This window comes from Pempheris klunzingeri, chromosome 5, assembly GCF_042242105.1.
Source record: "Pempheris klunzingeri isolate RE-2024b chromosome 5, fPemKlu1.hap1, whole genome shotgun sequence".
NCBI lineage: Eukaryota > Metazoa > Chordata > Actinopteri > Acropomatiformes > Pempheridae > Pempheris > Pempheris klunzingeri.
The window spans coordinates 24,035,001-24,058,606 of NC_092016.1; the positions used below are offsets into that span (position 1 = coordinate 24,035,001).

The 23,606-nt window shown below is 43.0% G+C and overlaps 1 protein-coding gene across 1 annotated transcript in view; it reads right to left on the bottom strand.

Moving 5' to 3' along the window:
- The window catches only part of necab2 (N-terminal EF-hand calcium binding protein 2), a 97,849-nt gene that overhangs the window by 55,845 nt on the left and 18,398 nt on the right, over positions 1-23,606 (bottom strand). The window contains exons 3-5 of the mRNA XM_070830148.1: positions 10,894-11,002; positions 7,752-7,777; positions 7,412-7,509 (exon numbers count right to left, since the gene is read on the bottom strand). Coding sequence (XP_070686249.1) covers positions 7,412-7,509; positions 7,752-7,777; positions 10,894-11,002 — 233 coding nt within the window. The remainder of the gene's footprint in view (positions 1-7,411; positions 7,510-7,751; positions 7,778-10,893; positions 11,003-23,606) is intronic.

Below are 23,606 nucleotides of genomic sequence, written 5' to 3' on the forward strand. Positions count from 1 at the left end.
TGATTAAATATGACACTCTGCTGTTATAGTACAGTGTAATGTTTCTAAAAACAAGCGGGACGAGCTGCAGTTTTATTGAACGGATGAGAGTTGAGGGAATGTCCTGATGTGACATGAGAGCATCTGTGGGGAGCACTGATGACCGAAGCTGAACATCTGTGCTGCTCGATGGGAAATGGGGCTCCTGGAGACACCTGATGACATTTGCAAATGACAAATAAAGAACTTAAACTGAAAAGATGCCACATGCTAAGGCTCTGATGCTTACGCTGCTTACTCCTCCACTCACAACCACAATCCCCTCTTAACGGCAGAGCCAGTGTTAGCAGGAACTCTGTGTAGCTTGAGTGCAAAGGAAAAGTTTTACATGAAAGAGATAAGCTAGGCTACACTGAAGTGAAATGTTTTAGCAAAGTAATGTACCGCTCATGAGCTGGAAGATGAAATGAAACCATGTAATCAGTAATCCGTTTCACTGCTGCTGAACTTCCTCTTCATCCAGACAGTGATGGCAGCCATGAGAAAGATGTCAAGCTGCATTTTGACCTCCCTCACCTCTCTCTCTCACTGCGTCTGACCTCTCCCCTTATCTCCAACTCCCGTTCTATCACACTCCTACGCTTCCTCCAGCTTCTTGCTTATTACTTCTCACTTTCCTCCATTTCCTTTCTCTCCATTTTCTTCCTAACTCTACCTCCTCTTCCTCTCGTCCAGCCTGTTCTTTATTTTGTATGTCTTCGCCCTTTGTGACATTATTTCCTTCTCTTTGCCTCCTCTCATCATTCCCTGAGTCTAACTTAACTCCTTTAACACCCAGCACGCTGGCTATAGCATCCTGCTCCTCGGTTACCTGGGAAACAGTAACCCTGGTCACCAGGTTCTAGAGGCTGACGGATGCACTTGCTGTCAGGGTTAACACCACTTAGTGAGTATGTGTATATGATATAAATGTGATATAAATGTCTCTTGGTTGCTGGAAGGCCCCAGACTGAACTGCTGGCTCCAGGTGGCTACCTACACACACATACCTCAGGAGTACACACTGCTGTCTGTGCACTGCAGTATAATCACCTGGGGACATTCAGTAATTTGTACTCATTAAACCTGCCATGTATGTAATTTTTTAAGTGCCCTCACATTCTGGAGCAAATTAACATATTATGGTAAAGCCAAGTCATCTTCTGGCATTTCACCTGAACAAATTGAACTAGAAAAATAGAAACGAATAGATAGAGATTGGATGCCATTGTTTTGGCTGCCAAATGTTTCCTCTCCCTTCAAATTTGCATCTTAATGAGTGCAATCCAAGCTCATATCGTACCCACTGACTGAGCCAGCTGATCTGTTTTACACACAAGACAAGTCTGTGTGTGTTTCATCCTTTTATTCACCACCACCATCTTCACTACCTGCCAACCTCCTCCCCACTTGCCTTTTCTCCTCCTACCCATTCTCCTCCATCGATCTTCCTTCCCTCTCCCTCTCCCTGTTATTGTGTACAGACCAAATCACCTCCCCCTGCACAGTGATCTGCTTCACCTTAATCTTCATGAAGAAAGGAGAGGATGAAGAGGATGAGATGGGGGAGGCGGCGATGGCCTGGGGGCGGAAGAAGACAATAGAGTGGAGATGAAAGAGGAGAAGATGAGAGAAAAGAGAGGTGGGAAGAAGAGGAGATGGGGAGGAGGAGTCAGATGAGAAGCAGCTAAAAAGCTCATGGAGGGTCACTCACTGACACAAAACAATTTCCTGAACAGATTTTGAAAAAAAGCTTAACGAGATTTTAGTTTGAGAGGAACTGTGCATGCCTGTGTGTGTGTGTGTGTGTGTGTGTGTGTGTGTGTGTGTGTGCGTGTCATGCGTGCGCGTGTGTGTGTGTACCTGTAGAATCGTCAATGGGTTTGGTGGCTCGCTCAGTGAAAGCTTGAGAAAATACTGCAAAGTGCTAATGAGAGTGGCTCATTAAACATAGCATTTATACAGGACAGACAGGACAGGAGATTTAATGAATCCTCTTCTCTTTTTGTTGCCTGCTTCAGCTCCCATCACCCCCAGCACACACGCACCCACACACACACACACAGTCCTCATGGGAGGGGCCGTCACTTACAGTATTTCCACCTGCTGGAGAGCCAATTAAAAATGTTTTGTGGAGCCACTTCCAACTCTGACTATACCATAAAAGCTTCGCAAAAAAAAAGAAAAATAGATGAAACACTAGATTTGAAGCATTCCAACATATTTGCTCCATCCCTGTGGATTATATGTTTGTTCCTTAACTCTTCAGAGTCTCGGACCGCCCGTCGGCATCAAAGACACAAACACAAAGAAAGCAAGCTAAACAGTTTTAATGGGAAACACAAAGGTAAAATGAAAAGTAGTAAAAAAAAACGGCCATTTTACCCCAAGACTCTGGAGGGGTGATTTGGCCAAAATCATGATATTCAGAGGTGTCATCAGGGAGTAGCTGAAGTTAAGGAGCGCACAGGCAGGGGCGCTTTCTCGCTTTTCCTTCTTGGCCAAACAAACTCACTGTCAGCCTTTTTACTTTACTCTTAACTTTTCTTCACTGCTCATAATTCTTTCGTTCTTTCCATTCACCATCTTTGATCTTGTTCACAAAACTAGGAGATGCTCTTGGAAGTGAGTGTCGCCACAGGAAATACAGCAAAGTATGACAGTGTCAGGAAGACGTCAGAGGTGCCAGATGAAGACCACGGTCCTGCGTGGGATGTGATGTCGGGGGACGGCACGAGAGGGATCTACTTGGAAATACAAAACTTTAGCCACAGCTAGTGAAAGACCTTCTGTCTAAACAAGCTGGCTTGCTGTAGACAGACATCAACTCAACATGTCTCCATGACAACTGTCTCCTAAGTATCCTGACGCCATGGCAATTGTCACCATAATAACCTGCGAGAGCTGTTGATGTGGCGCTGACATGAGCTGCAGTGGAACCGCTATGGAGCAAGTTGCAACAGCTTCTAAAAATATAAAAGGCTTTTTGACTTTGTTTTTCTCCAACTTTTCTGCTTCTGTTAACTTAATTAAGCCGGAGTGATAGTCACAACCTTCACTTTATGTGCATGACGTCACTATCAAATGTCACATTAAGCGTCCCACTAAGCCATGTCAGTCAGTGAACTCTAGGACCCTGGAAATGTCTTACACAAATGCTATGCATCCATCACTATTGTGAAGGATTACACCTGCGGATGAGCTATTAAAATGTCAGCTCTGAAAAGGCCGTGTTGTTTAGTTAACCTCTTAACATTTCAGCCAACCCTTGCCAAAACCCTAGTAACATGCATGTATGAGGCTTCACCCCTCATCCTACCCGAGCCCAGCAGTGGGCATGTGGATTTTTAAGAGTTTAATTTGTTTCTTTGTTAATGTTGCAATGTCCTTAATGTTGAAAATATATATATAAAACGTTTTAACAAATTGTAATCCTAAAATTTTTCCACCATCGTTTGTTTGATAACAGTTTAGATTTTATGTGTACAACCAAAGTGGCTCCAAGGGCTCATTGTTGGTATATATTGGGTTGGTTTCAGCATCAATAAGTCAATAAATTGGGTATGTAAAGAATAGCAAAGGCAACAGACACAAAGCAAATCGTACTGTTTATCCATCTCTGAACTTGTTGTCTCGTTGCAGTAATCTTACCTTCTTAACATAATTATTATATAATAAATATATATATACATAATTACATTAACTCTTTTCCTTTGTGTATAAGCAGGATAATTACAATGAATACCTGGACTGATGTGATGTGAGGTCAGAGGTGATTTAAGTGTATTAATCACCACTTATTACTTATGATCAGCTCATTTGCAAAATCTCATGAGCCTCCTAAGTCAGGCAGAAACGACTGCCTCTAATTGATACCTCGAAAATAATGAATACTGCATGAAGTCAATGGAAATATCACATTTGCATGAATTATTAGTGTTGGTTGTCCCTCTGGGAGCACGAAGGGAAGGATGATGAGTGATGGTGACACAGACACAGAGTATTAGTATCTCTCTGGTTGCCCAGCTGCATGGATTTCAGCTGTAGATATCAAACTGTTTCTCCAGGGATACACGTTGAGATGACTTATAATCCTGTGAGAAAAACAACAGCCTAGAAGATTATGCAGGTATTGCATTGGCTTCGGTGTGTGCTACTCCAGGAGCAGCCTGCAATTACATTGATCTTGTCTTACATCACCAGGACTTGGCTAGGTTTTCACACCACAGCGGAGTCAGCACTGCTGGGTTATAAACTTCAGCTGAATAATTTGGAGATCCCACTTATTCTTGCTGCAAGCCGCCCTCATGTTCAAACCAAGTGCTTTAAAGAAGAAGGAAAAAAAGTTCTGAGCACAGTAGGTAACTGCCTACTGTCCTGTTCCACTCAGTCTTTCTCTCCGTGTCTTTATTCACTGAGGTGGATGGAGAGCCAATCAATTCTCACTAAAAGACCAGGGCTCAGGCTACAACCCTCTGCTACAGCTAACATCACCCTCTGTCTTTTACCTCCACCCACCCTGCCTCCTCACACCTGCCTCAAATTGGAGCTTCTCTCCAGTTTTTACATAGATGTTGCATTACATGGGGGATGGGGGGCAAAGAGAAAGACGGACAGGGACACAGTTGATGGGAGGCAGTGTGAGGAAGTGAATAATGAGACCAGCAGTACAGAGAGGAGGCAGTGAGAGATAAAGCCAGGAGAAGAAAATAAAAAAATCACATATCAAAGCTACTGTTACACTGAAACATACTATTACAACCAGCCCAGTGACTTAGGCTCATATCCGTGTTTGTGGATTAGCACTCAGACCGTCCACTTAAGCCTTTGCTGAGGACCTGATAAGCTCTGAAGCTTCTGAAGAGGCACCAAGTAAAACGTGAACTGGCTTAGCTTTAAATACTAAAAGTGTTGCTCACATAATATGAAGAATTATTTTTACTATGAGGTGGAACATTGATAGTCAGAATTACTATAAAAGCCTAAAAATGACAGCAGTACATCATTTAACCCTATTTTTCCAACTTCTACTTCTTAATTCTACATAATAAAAATAAACACAAAATAGTGCTATAAGTCAATGATGGTCATGTGGCCTGAGCATAACGTGCATCAGCTAATTAGCTGTTCTCCTCCGGATCAAGTAGAATAAAAGTGATGGTAGAAGTGACCCTTCAGTAGTTATAGGTGCTGTGTGGTGGCCTGCAGTGCAGCGGCCTTGACGCTGCCACAAGCAGGTTCCAAAGTAGGACATTTTCAAATTCTGCAGATAGTGGATTTAATCATGTTACGTAAAAAATATTGACGGCTTTGATTTTCATGATTTTCTAACAATATCTGCAATAGCAACTGTTAAGGTAGCTTGGCTGTATTTGAAGCAAAGATACTCTAGCCTTTGATCTGTGTCTCTCTCTGCAGTGAAATCGAGTGTAGCCATGAAATCTGAAACACACACACACACACACACACACACACACAAAACCGCCAACAATATTTGACTCATCGGCAGTGTCTGCCCCTCAGTTTGGCCGTTTGACTCCTTGAGCTGGTCCATGCCCTACATGGCACAGTTGGAGCTCTTCCACATAACCCGCAACAGTATAATGACAGGATAATGATATCAGAATCACAGAGAGAGAGAGAGGGGGGGGGGGGGGTCCACATTCACATTGGGGGACTCGCCTTTCTTTTGGGGAAAAAGTCTAAGGTCCCATAGGATAAATCATTAAATTTAATGGTGGGGATTTGGTTTAAGGTTAGGGTAAGTCTCCACGAAATGAATGTAAGTCACTGTAATGTCCTCAGAAGTGACGGAAACACAACAAACACAACTGTGTGTGTGTGTGTGTTACAGAGAAAAGAATGGTATGAATGAGAGTGAAAAGAACAGACAGCACAAGAGATACAGCAGCAGAACAAGAGAGACACTCAGCTGATTGATTAAACAATGGCTGTTCATTAGAGAGAAACTAACCAGAGGTTGTGTGTGAGGAAGGGCAACTGTGTGTGTGTGTTTGTGTGTGTGTGTGTGTGTGTGTGTGTGTGTGTGAGTGTGTGTGTGTGTGTGCGTGCGTGTTTGAGCACTGCTGAATGGCCTGCAGCAAAAAGAAAGATTAAGACAGAGCTGGTGGATAGAGATATAGAGACACACAGAGTCAGAAGTCAGAGTGCTACACACACACACACACACACACACACACACACACACACACACTGAAGCAGCAATCTAACATGAACATGGATATGGGAGTGTGGCTGTGGACCAGCTGCTATAAATAGCACATGGGAAAAACTAGGATAACACATTACTGTTCTCCAGCTGACTGCCTTACACACACACACAGTTTCACAAACAGATGCACTCACACACTCACAATCTGATCCAGCACAAGGGTAAAACTTGACATACCATTATTTTGCCGCACTCTACAATGCACACACACACACACACACACTCACATTAACAAAGGCACACAGATACCATCCAGCCCCACAAACACATACACCTCACCGCCTCATACACATCATTACACCTGATCTATGGGAATGGATTCACTTTACGTTGCACTGGTCAAACGTGGACACAGTGCATCCACATCTATACAGCTGATGGAGAACACACACACACGCACACACACACACACACACATATATATATATATCAGTATGGGCAGTTTGTCAGGACAGTGGAGCTCAATAGAAGCAAACAGACATATGTGCTCATCTTGGTATTAAAAGTTGGTAAACTGTTTCTGCACACGCGATAAATCCGACGTTCACTCTCTTTTACCTCTGTTTTTGGTCTCCTCCATCTCCTGAAGGGGAGGTATCTGGCTCTGTAGCTGCTAACTGCTCCACTATGCTGAGCAGGTAGTGTACACTGTGTTTTTAAAAGATTTTTGCTGACATCAGCAATAAGCAGTTGCCTGCTTTGGCCAACACTATGAGAGAGGTGAGAATAAACTAAAACGGTAAAGTTGCCGACTTGACAGATTGACAATGAGCTTAAAGTCACTATAAAGCTCTGTAGAGTCGAGGGCAGCTTTAGATTCAGGTGGTAATTCTCTGTAGGTTCATCACTGTGAAGGACCTCTTCCACACTGTCACTCTGTTTTCACACTTTAAGGTCGGTGCTCTGTGGCTACATGGCAGACACTATAGTGTGCTGAGGGACAGTGGGCCACCACTGTGACATTTTATGTGCCTGATAACAGGTAAAAGCTCGACATTTTCCGACAAGGTTCCCAACAAGAAATAACAACACTTTTTTTTGTTGTGAACAAAGACGTGTGTATACTAGTTCGAACTGAATGACATGAGTAAAAGAAAAGCTGTCACAAGATATCATTCCACTCTCTTTCTCTCTCAAACACCCAAATGCAGAAGCTCTTACCTTTTTGGTGAAGTCCATGGCTTTGAGGATGGACAGGTTGAGGGTTTCCAACGAGGCCAGAACTCCCTCATAGTCACCCATGTGCTTGGCAAAGTAGTCTGTACACACATACACATACAGGCAACATTGGCACATTACAAGATTTATACAACTTCTACAGTCAGAAAATAATTTGCATTGGTTAACTGGAGCTAGAGTAGCTGAATTAAAAAAATAATTGGATTTCATCTGAAAAGTACTTTTTAATAATAGATAAGAGAAAGAATCAGGGCAGCGGCAGGGAAGAGGGAAGTATGTGTGTGTGTGTGTGTGTGTGTGTGTGTGAGGGCAGTGTACTTACCACAGAGTTCCTTAGTGTCAACATTACTATCACAGCATAGCAGAGGAGCAGCAGAGGGAGAGGAAGGGTGGCAAGGTAGGAGGGAAGGAAGGAATGAAGGAAGGAAAAGGATGGAGAAGAGCAGGGTCAGAAACAGGAAAGCCTTTTCTCTAACTCTCACACACACACACACACACATAGATCTAACAAGACTCTGACAGGAGTCTGAATCAATCCACTGCCATCATTCACGCTCAGTTCACTGTGCGGGGGCTCATTTGGCAGTGAATTCTTCACTGGCACAAAGAAGACTTTCCCTGGTTGACTGACCAGGAGAGAAATAGAGGAACAAGGGAGGAGAGGCAGGGACGGAGACGAAGAAAGAAAAGGGAATGAACGACGGAAGACGAACCAGCCGAAAAGGGATGTGTGATGTAAGCGACAACGGGAGAACTGGGGACAGAGGAGGAGTGAGGCACAAAGACTCCATCTGTGCATTCGTTCATCTTTATTAGAAATTGCAGGGATTGCTAAAAAAAACACAATAACTGAGGATTAAAATTCACTTGTTTGAATATGTATACTATTAGCAAAAGACCACGCATTTTATGCTCTGTTTTGGCTAAATGATCCTTGTTGAACAGCCTGATTTAATAATAATATTAAAAAATTAATCAAATTAAAATTTAAATGCATGGTTTCTGCCAGAATTAATCCTGTTCCATCACTGTAACAGATGGGCTTTACAAATTTCCACCAAAAGTCTAGTTTTACCCAACATTATGATGTATTTTCATGCTTACTCATGACATATGTGGTTAAAACTGCATTTGGGGATGTTTGTCAGTGTTGTAAAACTGTTCCAACATTTTGTTGGCTGATATAAAAGTGGCAGATTGCTTATGAACCAAATGGTGGATCCAGATGCTCCATTTTCACAGAGGAAGTAGACCAGTAATTGTGTTGTTCTCTGCACGTGGTACAAACGCCTGTTGGGCTAATATTAAGACTTTCATTAGTCCCGGGATTCCACCTTTTGCTTTTGGAGCTTGACCCATTGGGACTAGTGGCTGCACTGAAGCTGCTGGTTTGCTCACGTGCACTTCTGAGCCTCCACTGCTAAACCTTATGGAAGTGCAATGCTACATGACTGGTATGCCCCTTTAATGTCTTTACTGGATTTACTTTTTTATTTATCATTGACATTATTTTATGATATTTTATTTTTGTGAAGGGAAACTCCTATTAGCTGTCCAGATTTAGCATTTTTGTTTTTTTTTCCCCAATTAAAAACTCAAAAAGGGACAAAAAGAGAAGCTAAAATGAACCATTCATGTACAAAAACAGACTATTTATTTATTTTCCTAAATCGGGTTTTTTAGGTGCACTTAAGGGAATATAAATCAAATTAGTGTTGATTTATTCATTTAAAGAATCAGGTTTATCTGTTTTTACAAAAGGACTTGAAAAAGAAGTAGTTTTATTTTGCATTTATCTGCTTTCTGTGTTTGTGTGTGAAAGCAGTGGAAGAATTACTGTTGCTATAATGTTTTGAGTGATTGTTTCTATAGGCGCCTCTGTCTGTCAGGGCTCCTGGAAGCTTTAGAGTTTTGTGGAAGAAAAACAGAAATGAAATAAAGCATAACTTGGGTCTGGGTATCACCTGGGATTTCACGGTGTGCCCCCTCTTCAGCACATTGGGAACAATGGAGCCAAACAGACAGAGAGGAGTGCAGGGAGGGTCTGAACGCAGAGAGGGTGGAGGGAGGGAAGACAGGGAGGAGTGGCGGGTGGAGAGAGAGCGGAGAAAGAGAGGTGATGGGCGGACTGATAGAGAAGGATAGACACAAGAAATGCCCGGTAGAAAACAGAGACAGAAGTCTTCAGAAAAGAGCCTGAAAGGGATAGAAAGAGATAGGAGGAAACCAGAGAGTGACAGAGACAAATCAGACAAATGACTGGAAGCAGGACAGCACTCAGTCTCTGCCTGCTTCCTCCCTCCTCTCCATCCATCAACTTCCTGCTTCAACAGGAAATGCTTACGCCGCCATTTCTTCTTTTACTCGGACCAATCAATAACTTTATCCGCTGTCACATGATAATGCTGAGGCCTGGCATGTGGCTGCCAACTCTACTTAACTCTAATGAGTAGAAACTTTTCTGACTGCATGCACTGCAGTGGATATGATTTATAAAGCGCGACCATCTCCAAGATGGCTGACGTCAGAAAGAGATGGCGCCGGTTGCACGGTCCACTTACTGCACTGATTTAAAAAGGAAAAAATCCCCACTAATGGCTGAGCCTGGTGGAGGATTTATTTATTGAACCTAATTCAATTCTACAACAACCATAAAGGTCAGCTTTTGTTCTGCTTGGTTTCATTTTATTTCAAGGACCTGCAGGTTTCTGTGGTAGTGTAAATTAACGGGGTCGGCCTTTTGATCACTCAGATCTCACAGTGTCAGCACACTTCTCCTGATTGCAGGCTGGATGAGCTGATTGGCTGATTGTAAAGGCTCAATAAATTGATTTAATGAGAGCCAATCAAAAGAGAGCGTCACGGGGAGCAGTGGACGCAGAGAGGTTGATGTCCTGGAGGGTCAGCAAGACTAATGCAAAAAAAAAAACATGATGAGAGAGAGGAAGAGAAGGTGAAATCAGGGAAGAGTGACTTCCCTCAGTTGTAACTCTTCCTTCTTCATTTTCTGTCTTTCTATCTCTTCCCTCATTGTCATTTCTTAGTTTGTCACTTTCATATTGAAGGTGTCACTTAACCTAAAGGGCTTTAGCACTAAAGGTTCTCCATTAAAAGAGCTTTCAGAAGTGGATGTGACATTTTCTGGCTGCAGCATATATTACAGGCATTTTACCTAAGCGTGCACACACACACACACACACAAGCACACACACACACACACAATTGAAAAGTGCGAGTCAGAGCCGGTGCAGCAGCAGAACAACTGCGTGCATCTCTCCTCTATGAATTGATATTGAGATGTGATCCAAAACTGAAGCCACAGTGGAGTGAGCACACGAACACACACACACACACACACACACACACACACACACACACAGAGAAATGTACAAGTGCTGTATGCAGATTCACTTCATGCAGCTACTCCGCCATGTCGCATGCTGGGGTGGTGTAGTTGTGCTGACCTGGTGTTATCAGAGTCGATGGTGTGAAACAGCTTCTCCAACTCTTCCTCGTTCAGCGTGCCATCAGAGAAGAAAGCCTGGAACTCATCCAGAGACAGCTTACCATCATCTGCAACACACACACACACACACACACACACCACTGTGAAATCATTTGTAGGAGGATCCTCACAATGAGACCTGAGAGCTAATAACAATAATAAAGCAAGAACATCATTTTTAAATCAGTTACATTGTTTTAAGTCAGTATTTTGTGTTTAATGTCTTTAGATGTGTAATAAGTGGGATAATGTACAGCGAGTGATGGTCAGGATTACAACATGAACCCATTCAGTATGATTCCAGACCCGCATCACCCTGCAGGTTCATTTTGCAGTAATGACGGGGGTTGCTGTACTTTATCCCTTACTTAGGAACCCGTCCACTGCTTTGAAAGGGGTGAAGAGACAGCGTGAGATGAAGGCAAGGTGGTTATTAGTGAGAGCAGCTCTAGCTCCACACTAGGGTGTTGTATTCTGTCAAACAGTAATATATTCGTTCCACTCAACCGCTCTGTCATCCATTGTGTGTTCTTTTTGGCCTTTGGAGATTTTTCAGTCTTTTCAGTTATACAGATCAAGGAACTGAGGCCACAGTTCACTGGTGGACTCTAAAGTCACATGACTTGTGACTTTAGTCCACACTTGGCAAGTGTTGGATGGATTGCCACGATATGTTGGACAGACATTCACGGTCGCCAAGGGATGAATTTAGACAACGTTGGTGTTTGACTACATCTCAGACCTTTCATCCCTGTACTGTATGTATCAGACTGAAGCTTGAGGTCACTATTCAAGACACAGCGTTAGCAGTATTAGTGGTATTAGTGATATTTTTAGCAAATCCTGACATTTAATACCTTTTTGCTTTGCTGTACCATGTTCCCACCCTCACAAACAAGCACATACACATACATGCTCAGTGTGATCCCCGCCTTCAGTGCTTTCTCAAGCTGCTGTGAAATCAATCCAGCATGAGCTTCAGTCTGCTACAAACCTTTGGCTGTATCCCTGCTGTCTGACTGTTTCAGCACTTTGGTAAGCACATAATGCAGATTTTGTTTCAAAACCTTGAGGCCTTTTGGGAAGCATTGATAACCAACAAGCTCATGAAACAAGCGTGGATTTCTGCTCTTGTTATGTAACATCCACACAAACAGTTTTTTGTTTTTTTTTAAATCCTATGCTAAACGCTTCCAGCAAAGACGTACAGTGTGTACATATGAGGTGAGCTGACAACAGAATTCAAGTTTAAACTTTAAGATCAAGTGCGCTCTGTTACACCTGTGGCCGCAGTGATGTCACGGTTTACTGCCAAACTCCGGAGTTTACTTCTAGATCACAGCAGCAAGGTGAGTAGTTCAAACACCGGGTCAGCAAGAACAAAACTTTCAGGGGGTGTAACTCAGACGCTCAAAACTTCTTTACCTCTTTACTTCTACAGGGGATGTTCATCTGGTGTCATATGGGGTCATTATAGCCCTTTTATGTCACAGCTGTGAAAAATGAACTCATCTGTACAAAAAAAAAAAATGTTCTCCTCTACATCACTGTGCAGGGATTAAATTCATATTGGAGTGGCAGCTTTCTTGGAGGCCAGAGGAAGCCTGGCCTCTCCAGGGAAATTTTTACTTGTATCTTTTATGCATCGTTGTTTCTTGCTGATTGGAGTTGTTGGGAGTTCCTTCATGGGAGGCAGTGTGCAAAATTCCTGTTAATTTAGTGTTGCAGAAAGAAGTGCTGCACGTGTTGTTTCACAAAAGGCCTTTTGGAGAGAGAAAATGAATCCCAGTTTGTGCTGCTTTATAGTCCACAGCTGCCTTGCAAAATCGCAAATAATTTGATATGCGCACCACTGAGAAGCATTTCCAACATAACTTGATTCATTCTTGTTGCCTGTGAAAGGAAACACTAAAGACAGCTTAATATTTCAGTGTAATCAAAATTGCTACATAATTGCCATCATATGGTGACATAATCTCCATGGCATGCTGACTGGCTTCCTCTGTGGAATTCATCACGCACCGCCACTGATTGGATCATATCCGCAACACATGGTGTACTGTACTGTCAATGCACAGCACAGAGAACGGCTGAGGTGGTCCTACAGGACAGAAGGACCTTGGGATGACGGAGTGTGACTTAATTAATCTTCAGTAACTGTTTTTTTTATTGTGCATCTAGATACAACCACTTCTACAGAGCACTGAGCAACCCTCTAACATCTCTTTTTGCTGTTTAACTGTAGTGCAGTGTGCAGTGTGAGCTTTTCTGTGGTGATGTGGTAGCTCTGCAGTAGGGAGTGGTTATTCACGGCTTTGACTCCATCCTGTGTCTGCTTGCTAGTATGCCTGACTGTCTGTCTCACCACATGATGCAGAGCTAGATATCAAATATTAATTCCCTTGCCCTCAAAGTGTGTTTGTCCTTGAGTGGGGCTGACTGGATGCAGCAGGTTGAGCTATGGGACCGCTGCAGAGCCCTGGGAAGAGGAGGGACTGCAGACTTACAAAGGGTTGAATTCAAATGTGCTGCTCTTGAGTCTGCCTTGTCTGTTCCCTCTGCTGTTTCTCAGTCACAGGATTAGGCAAGCATATGTTTATGAATTTCTCATTTTACCACCAAGAATTTATAAATTTTTCATGCCACTTTCTTTCTTCTGCTGCTATTTTCTTCCCTCTGTCTTGTTCCTCTTTCTTTGGCCTCCTCCACTCCGGCACACCAAGAGTGTGGCTGACACACGTCCAGCGAGCTGTACACTCTGCCTCCAGTTTTGACCACTCAGTACAGAAGGCTTCACGCGGTTTTCGAAGCACACTAACAAACTGTCAAAAAACTTTCAGGAACTCCAGAACCATAGCCAGCACTGCTCTTTTAGGCCCTCTCCAACCTCCTCTTTACCTCACTTTATAGCCGCCTCCCCATTAGTCTCGCCAAATGATTTATCCCTTCCCTCTTCCAGCTCCTTGTTAGTGAAACACATAGTAGAAACTGGCTCTCAGATGTTGTGCCATGTTGATTTCTGCTGCACACAGTGGCTCCAAGTAAGAAACGCCTTCACAAACGGCTTTCTTTTGGTGACGCTTGGCCTAACCTTTCCTCCACAGAAGGCATGTTTGTTTGAGGCAGACTTCTTAAATGCCACTTCTTGTGTTCACAGCGCCAGTCCCACTCTCCCTGTCCACTCAGGCCGACTGTTTATTCAAACTCTGCTGCCATGACTATTTCTAACCTGCCCTTCTCTGGCGCAGCAGTGAAGCAGCACTGAAAGCAGAGGCACTGGTGTTTAATTCAGCAGTGACCCAATTTACTGCATGCAGCCAGCTAGCCCGGTTAGACCCACTTAGGAATTCTCCAGTAATACACCAGAAACACAGCAATGCACACACACACACCACTTACCCAAAGCAGATAGCTAGCTAACCTAATTTCCAAAAGCATGAAATACACATGGCTAACAAAAACCTACAGCTTCTATAATCCTCTGTCTATACTGTACTACTGTCCCTAACATTTTTTTTGAACATTTGTCACCCAACAGAACAGCAGCTACACTGAACAGCACCCACAGAATATTTCAGTGTCTTCCCATTTCTACACCAATTCCTGCAGCAAGCCTGACAAACGCTCCCCACACTGACCTCATAAGATGGGAACGGGGGAGGTAATGCAGCAGCCAAGAGCGTCCTGTCCCCTCTGAACGAGACTTTGCAGATTGGCCTTATCTGCTGAAATTACCATTATCTTGCCATTGTCTTGGAGGGAAATCGTTTTGATGCAAAAGAAACGACCCAAACTCAAAACATCCTCTAAAACAGGAAGATGAGCAGTAAAAAAAAAAAAAAAAAAAAGAAACATGTTATGTCACATTTGTTTAATACGATCATAAACGATCACTAACCAGTGTGACAGGCTGTCGCCCCTTACTGATAATTTCCCATAAATGTCTAAGAAAGGGGAAGACATTAGGTGACACACAAAGTCTGTGGGTGCAAGGACTTAGATTGGAAACCTGCTTGCTGTCTCTGCGTTTTTTTCCACTGAGACCAGTTTGAGAAGAAAACAGTTGATATATTTATCCACTTTTATTGACTGTGTATTGTTACCCAGCCTGCTGCTTTGTTATATAATAATATCAATATCATATCCTCGCGCAAACATGTCACAGTTATTTATGATCTGCTTGTCAGCTGGGAACTGTTATTAGAATGTGATCACATAATTTGCAACTACAAGTTTTACTTCTGAAAGTGAATGCTGAATTAACAATTACTGCACACTTCACAGAGCGGTTTTCTGATTTAAAGTGGGTTCCTCGTAATGCCACTGGGGCATCGTTGTAGTGCCCCAAGGAGGCGTCATAAACAGGATGGCATTTTCAGACCTCTCCTCTCATCAAAGTTCTTCATTTGAAAATACCAAAAAGGAAATCATGCAACAAAAAACCTCTTTGTTCAGCCAATCATGGAAAAAGGCAAATCTACATAACCGCGGTGCCATCTGCAGTGTCGCAAATTGCAGGTGGTGAAAATGCCATCGACGCACCCTGTCATTTTCAGGCAGACTAACAGCAGTGAAGTGATTCAAGAGTGATTCACCTTTGTAAACACGGCAGGTTCATATACTCATCGCAAGAATTAATGAACTTAATAAAGCATAAAAGTCACTGTCAAATAAATCAGACTACAGACGCCTTTGCCCTGATCACTTACTTTGTGGTTACTGGTGCATCTGTAAGTATGGAAGATGATCTGATTTGGCTTTCAGAGCCAGTACTATTAAAGTATTTTAACTTTAAGATAATAATCAAATGCAGCAAATGATTTGTCAACTATTACTACCCAATCACACCATGTTGACCATAAACTAGTACAGACTCTCAAATCCTCTAACTCCTCAACTTTAGCCCTGAGTGAAGCCCTTTGCTCTATGTGTCTGGTGACGCAGCGGCGGTGCCAATGCAGAGAACGTAAAACAAACAAAGGGTCATTCTGCAAAAGAGGTGACGTTAACTCAAGTTTTGCTGGTCTGCAATTTGACATTATCAGGGGAAAAGGTACATTCCAGTTTACATTGTAATGTAACCAGTGTATTTCTACTGTTTGACTCATAATCAAATATGAAAGTTGCTGCCATGATAATTTTCCAGAGAAGCAGATCCCTGTCTCAGACTATTGGAAACCGCTGTGCAGTGTTTTGGCAGACCTCATACTAATGGATCTGTTACTCACTCTGGACTCCTGGATTGTATTTCATACTCTTTTCTGTGCCTGTAACTTGAGGTCTTCTTGGTTCCTAGTGGACGGACTCATGGCCCTTGTTCTCCATTCTTGGTCAGATGCAAAACTGAATCTATTTGGATCAAGTAAAGTCCTGTCGGCATGGCAATATTTCTCTTGCTCCAAATGGAAGCTGACCTGCAATCAGCTTTGATCATAACTAAGGTTGGGTTTCCAATTGCTGGTTCCATCTTGGATCCGATTCCCTGTCACCAAAATATCCGATTTCATTCTTTTTGTTCCTCTGTCTTATTTCTTATTGGCAAAGACTAAAGTTCAGCACATGGAGGTACCAGCATCAGGCTTCTCATCTATATCCATCCAAACTTTTCACACTGAAAGACACATCACTCTGCAACATCACTCTACTACCACGAGTGAACTGTGCTTTTGGACCCCAGTGACGGTCTCCCACTTATGTTATGCATATCAAATCAATATTTTGGAACGAGCTGTTTGTGAGAAGTCGGGTGTAAGAGTCGGTTATGATTATGGCACAGCTCTTATTTCAGGTTGTCGGAACAATCAATATCTATCAACACTTGATTCAAAAAAATGCTATCAAATCCCAACACCAGGTACAATATAATCGTCGCTTTTTTTTTTTTTACTATCAATATTTTGCAAAGTAGAGTGTTAACTGTGAAGCATCAGCAGCTTCTACATTGGTTTATCATCCCTGGGCCCTATTATGGACTGTCCTCAGGTTTTCAACAGGTCCTAAATAAGACCTCAACCTGTATCTTCACACCCACACTAACACACACTCTTGCATTTCTCCAGTCCAGACTGGAGTCAAGACTTCCAGAATTAAATCTTCCCCGCCAACATCAGTGGGAGAGATGAATCCCTGCTATGGAATAATACCAGTGTTTTTGCATCTGCGAGTGGAGCCTTTGTTTGACCGGCGCTGAGGGAGGCCATGTCTTCTGGACCATCAGGACAGTATGAAAGGGTTGAGGGTGAACACTCCGGGGTGGAGACGTCAGGATTTACCACACAAGATATTCGCTAATACAGACCTCGAGGGCTTTGTGTGTGTGTGTGTGTGTGTCTGAGAGAGAAAGAAAGAAATGAAGAAAGAGTGAGGGGACGGCCAGAGCGGTGGACCTACTGCACTAACTGCTTTCTCTTTTCTCAGTGCACACTAAAGAGAAGCAATTAGCACTTCCTTCTTCCTGCTGGGCTCCACATCCTGCACACAGCACTGAGGAGAAAGAGAGATGGAGCATGCCTTCATTGCTCTTTCTTCACTATATATCTGAGACACACACACACACACACACACACACACAGAGCCTGTTTCCACTTGCTTTCACATAAATTTAATCATGTTTGTTTATAAAGATATTTGCTCTTGGATTCCTCTCGCCAGTCTCTTTTTCTTGCTGTTTATCATTATTTTTGGGGCACTCCATGATGGGTTGTCATAGCAACAAGAAGAGGGGAACTGACCCTCCTTTCAGGCCTATGATATCACCATCTCTTTCCCCCGCCGTACACCATTAACACACCCATACGCACTTCTGCCTCCGTTCCCATCTCTTGGTTTCCCCCAGTCATTTCTATCCTGATTTCTTACTTCCTCTCTTGCACAGCTTCCAGTCCTCCAGCCAAACTCATTCTTGTCTTATCTTTTTCTTTCACTCTCTTTGTTTCTACAGCCACAACCCCCAGCTTTGTCAGGGAGATTTCTACGAGCAGATATTTCCCTCTTTGTCTAAATGATCTCACCTTTGCAAAAAAAAAATCGTATCAGCAACATCAGTGTGTGTGTGTGTGTGTGTGTGTGTGTGTGTGTGTGTGTGCTGTTTCATCTGATAGATGAGGAACAGGAGTGATTCTCACTGAGCTGTCAGCTCTTGTCCTTTCTCCCTATCCATCACAGCAGCCCACCTGGCACTCACACATACACCCACCCACACACACACTCCCGCCCACACACACACACACACACACACACACACACACACACACATATATATGTAATCTGGCATCTCACTTAGCACTCCCTCAGGAGGCATTGTTTTAAAAAATGGAGCAGTGGTGTCTTACTTTCTAACCAATCAGCTTCCAGCTGTTGACTCTTGCAGGGCAGCAGGATCTTCTTGCTGGCCAGCATCCTGCTAAGCTCTGCTAAAGGGTCCTTGAGCAACACACTGGATTAAAGCATCACACCACTATTGACTCTGAGCAGTCTGATTTCAGCGTAAACACATGTTCTCATTCACAGTAACACACAGGGCTGCTCAGTATCCCTGATTAACACACTGGCAACTACTGTGTATTATGCTTCACTTTTGTTTTTAGTACACACATCCATTTAGAAAGTGAAACACATCCTGATACAGGATGTCAGTCTCAAGGTGATCATGTGATTTATCTGCAAACTGCATCATCTCTATTATCATCTCTTATAACAAGTCCTGAAATGAATATATATTTGAATATTTAATTCATTAACTTGAACTGTTCGTCATGGATATTTATGAATTACAAAAATCTGCATCATTGCTTTATAATATCTACACAAAAGGGAAGAAACCCTGCTACTTTCATTCAGAATGATTCATACACCTTTATCTATTACCTCTGCAGCAAAATGATTCAATGATTCTAAGGGACATACCACAGGCTTTAAGATTGATTTCAAACCTTACACGCAGCATTTGGTTCACTACAGTACCTAAGTGCTTTTACAGGGGTTTTATTAAGTTATATCATGGTAAAAATCTTTGCTGAAGGTTTAAAAAATGTCAGTACAGCAGGGACGCTACAGTTTGGGCCCCTGACAACAGCTTGACAGCTCTGACAATAAACACCTATAATCTCGGTGCAGCCCTCAGACCCAGGAATCACTTCAGTTTCTGACAGGACAGCATGGTGAGTCAGACTGTAGTGAATGAGCTACAGCACAATATGCTCAGACCAACATGAACATTGTTTAGATATCTACACAGCAAAGCCCATATGAAGTGTGTGATATGTCTAAACTCAACAAGCTGCGTTGTGTGCAGCTAAAGCATCACGGTCCCCCTCATTTTTAATAAAAACAGAGTAGTGGGTCATAATTGGTCTTGATGAGACGGATATGATCCTTTTTCCATCTCCTCTGAGACAGATGGCTCCCTGGTGTAAACAATAAGCTGTCTGTCTGTCTGGATGAAGAGATGGGCCACAGTAGATGATCATCATTCACTTTTATCTATTTTCTGTCTCAGCGGAGAGTGGAATGATATGCAATCATCATCAATCTGCTGGCTGAACATAATAATGTTATTATTAGAGGAGTGTGGCAGCACACAACACAGTGGGTGTAATGGTGTTGAGACAGTGTGTGTGTGTGTCTGCGGTTCTATGTAGAGTTCAGGAGTTACCCTGAGTGTTTGTATGAGTGTGTGTGGGTCTCTCCTAATGATGAGTAATCCTAGGTGATGACAGATAATAGCATCGTGTCAGCGGGCTAGCGAGGATGATGCATTCAGGTGCCTGCCTCCACTGTGGATCCTACCATCTGAAACCCACTGGCAGCCTCTCCTGCTCCAATCAGCCCTTGGGGGAAGCCTCATTTGCACAAATGGTGTTTTATGGTTCCTGTTACAGCAGATATGCTCCTTCACCGGCCACTAATTGACTACCACTGCCCACAACGGTGCTCTTTTAATACAGCGTGATGGCATCTAATGGCAAATAATAGAACGTCAGCATGATAAACAAGGTCATTTCTGCATGTTGTGGTGGCCCTTTGTTGCTAAAGTTATCACATGGCGCCCTGGTGGCTTGGTAGATTAACAAGCTTGCCAGGGAAGCTGTCCATATTGTGTCCAGGCATAAACAGATGTGTTCTCATTACGATCATCACAGTATCTTGTCTTATTTAAAATGAAGCGCCGTAAATGTGGAGATGTTGCTATTTATTGCCTCTGACTGCAAGACAATCATTTCCACGGGGGAACATTTCAAAATCCTGTTGCCTACCTCAGTTTTACAAATGTAGTTTTATTATTATTTTATGTTTTAATCCTAATGGAACAAGGGAGTGCTCTGCAGACTTTCGGCAGGTTCCTGCTCTCAGGCTACAGAGTCGAGGATACAGTCCCTATTCTCTCTGTTGTGAAGGCTGTACCTTTAGACCTCCAATCACACAGAGTAAAGGAGAATGCTTAGTGAAGCTGCACAGCAGTTATCATGAAGTTCTCAATCAATACGTACTGCCGTGTTTCACAATTTATCTACTGTAGCATTACTGTGTGTGATATCAGTTTGGTCTGGGACCTGATTGCTTCTCCCCATAACTCCTAAGCTGCCTTTGTCACATATTTTTTTTGCCTCGCTTACCAGCCACGTTAGTCATGAAACCAGGAATAAGCTGGTTTTGTTCAGACATGGAGGGGGTTTGACCCTCGTGGCCAGTCACCAGGGCTACTATTATGCCAGCTACTGTGGTCAGTAAGTACTTAGTGGGCTTGCTGCATGTTTTCCATTTCTACATTGGTTAAACCTGCAATAATACATTTTTTTTTAGCCACGTGGGCACAACTATTCTTTTAGCTCTGTTTTTGGTCTCCACCAACTCCTGAGGGATAAATCTGTCTCTTGAGCTGCTAAATGCTCCACAATGTTCATCAGCTACTTGCTGACTTTGTCTGTCTGCTGTTTGGTGCTGAAGAGACTAATTATTACATTACAGTTATTACAGTGCCGTGTGGATGTGGAGTTTTTTCAAATCACTTCTGATGGCGCTAAGTATCCAAGAAAGGTGTGAGTAATGTAACTTATTAATTTAATTTTACTGATGAGTAATTAAAAAGTAACATTATATGACATAACTGATTATAACCAAGAGATAAATGCAAGGATAAAGTTGCATATTAGTTTTTAGTGTTGCTGTGAGCAAAGACAAATCTAATCACCTGCTGAGCTCGAGCCTCAAGGTGTTATTCACATACATCAGGGCGCTCCATTCACCACAACATCGGCCTCCACATGACTGGCTGCAGCTCGTTAGCTCATCGAGGGAACAGTCAGAGAATTCCAGGTGGCATTTCACCAAAATCTAAGCAGATGTTTGAGAAGACACTAAGTGCTTCACAACAGCAATGATTACACCCAACAACAAGCTGGAGATTCACATAGCCAGTACTTGTTGTCATAGACAGCGCAGGGTGGTGATTAATAGAGTTGTAGGAACATCTGACAGGTAGAGAAAAAAAGAGATGGTGAGGAGTGAAGAAGGAAACAGAGGAGGAGTCAGAGAAAGCGAGGACTTAGAGGAGCGTGAGATCAGGAATTTTTAAGGCACTGTTTGCTTGAACACCTTTCCCTCCCTCCTTCTCTCCTCCTTCCTGCCTCCAACTATCCACTCCCTCCTTCCTCATACAGAACTACTAATGAAAACCTCCTCTTATTTCCACGGGAAATTCAAATGTCTCAATTATTTTATTTATTTCCACTCCACCCCCCCCTCCATCCTGATAAAAGACAAGAAGAGAGCGGAAGAGACGGGTCAAAGTTTGTCTGTATTCATTTTCTGTCAGCGAGCGAAGCCGATGATGCTGAAGGAGGATGAGAGGCACACACATACACACACACACACACACACACACACACACACACACTCTGAACCACATGGACAACACTACAGCTACTTCAGCCTTCAGTAAATGGCACAAACAACTCGACAGATACTCTGTCATTTTTTAATAAGACGAATAATGAAACTTTACATTGACAGCTACTTTACTGTAAGAAATTCTTTTGGACACTTCAACCCTGTCACCACTTCAGACAACATTATTTCTTATTACCAGTCTAGAGACAGGGTATCTTTTTTGCTAGCCTGCCCTATGGTGTCAAAACTTGAGAGTGTCAGTAAACAGCAGGAGATACTGTTTTTACTGCCACCTCTGCACTATTCAGTACTTCACACCGGTAACAGAGTCTGTTACAGCCTCCAGTCAGCAAATCACCAGCAGAGGATGAAGCGTGTGCAGCGTGTTGCTGTGACAGAATTTATATGAGCTGCTAATATCTGTCAGATGAAAATGGAATTTCTGCCCTTTAACCTGACAAGTGTTTTTGTCTGTTCATCTTGGCAGCAGCGTAATTTAGATACAAGATACAGAGATAAGGTGGAGCGCAGGGATAGTCCTCATGCTGATTTACTGTATCATTGCATCTGTCAGTAGAGCTGAGTTTCATCTGTGGCTCAATTGAACACGAATAATGTCGGACCGAATTGTTCTTCTCAGCCAAGTATTTGCATGAGAATGTCCTGCGGTGTCTGATTGATATAAAGAATTCAGATCTATTCATTTTGTTCATGCGCTCATTCCTATTCAAGGTCACTGGGGGCTGGAGTCTATCCCAGCACACACTGGTTTTGAAGCGGGGGGGGGGCAATGAGCTGGCCATCACTGTTCACACACTGGAAGAAAACCTCATTCTTCTTCTGATCTGTATGTTCTGAAGAAAAGCCTCCGAGCTACCTGAAACCAGCTCTGTACAGAGAGGATCCAATCTGGGATTCAAACCCAGCACGTTCTCGCTGTGAGGGATGCTTCAAACCCCGGAGTCACGATCCGATTTTTGAAACAATTTCTCTCTCTTTGAAAACAATTCTCTGGGCGACGTGACGTGGGTGTTTGTCTGTAGGTAACAGATGTTGTACGAGATGCCAGCTGCGAGGTGAATATGAAATCTAACTCGACAGTAAATCAGTGAAGTGTGTCGGTAATATGGGAACAGCTGTGATGAGAGGGCCGAGGCATAGCGGCAGCTGTGGAGGGAGGCAAATCTCAAATAAAAATCAAAATCACCCAAAGATCAGAGGTGACAGCGATGGCAAATATGTGACAGACTGCTTTACCAAGCAGAGAGTACGGCAGTCGTGGGGGTCAGCTGGAACCATATAGTGCACTCAGAGGAATCAGCAAAAGTGTTTGACTGTTACTTCAACAGGAAAAAGATACGAACACATAACAGTCTTTAGTTACATATTTAGCCTCTTTAGTGCCTTTAGTTACTTATGGCTTTATGGGCTTAACTCAGGCTGCAACGAACCAACATTTTCATCATCATCAATTAGAAAATATGAGAAAATATTAAATTCCCAGGGCTCATGGCTACATTTTCAAACAGCTTGTTTAGTCTGACCAGGAGTCCAGAACTCAAACATAGTTTACTGTCATATACAACAAAACAAAAACAAAAGACAGAAAGAAAAATCAATAAATCCACATATTTGTTAAGGTGGAACCAACAAATTTTTCCTTGAACAGGACTCTGAGCCTCCAGCCATGCCAACGGCTCTGCGAGGCTAAGCGACAGTAAATGCTGACTGTCGTCCGATGGTGGGCGACACCTGAGAGCAGATTACTCACTGAAGGCCAACAGC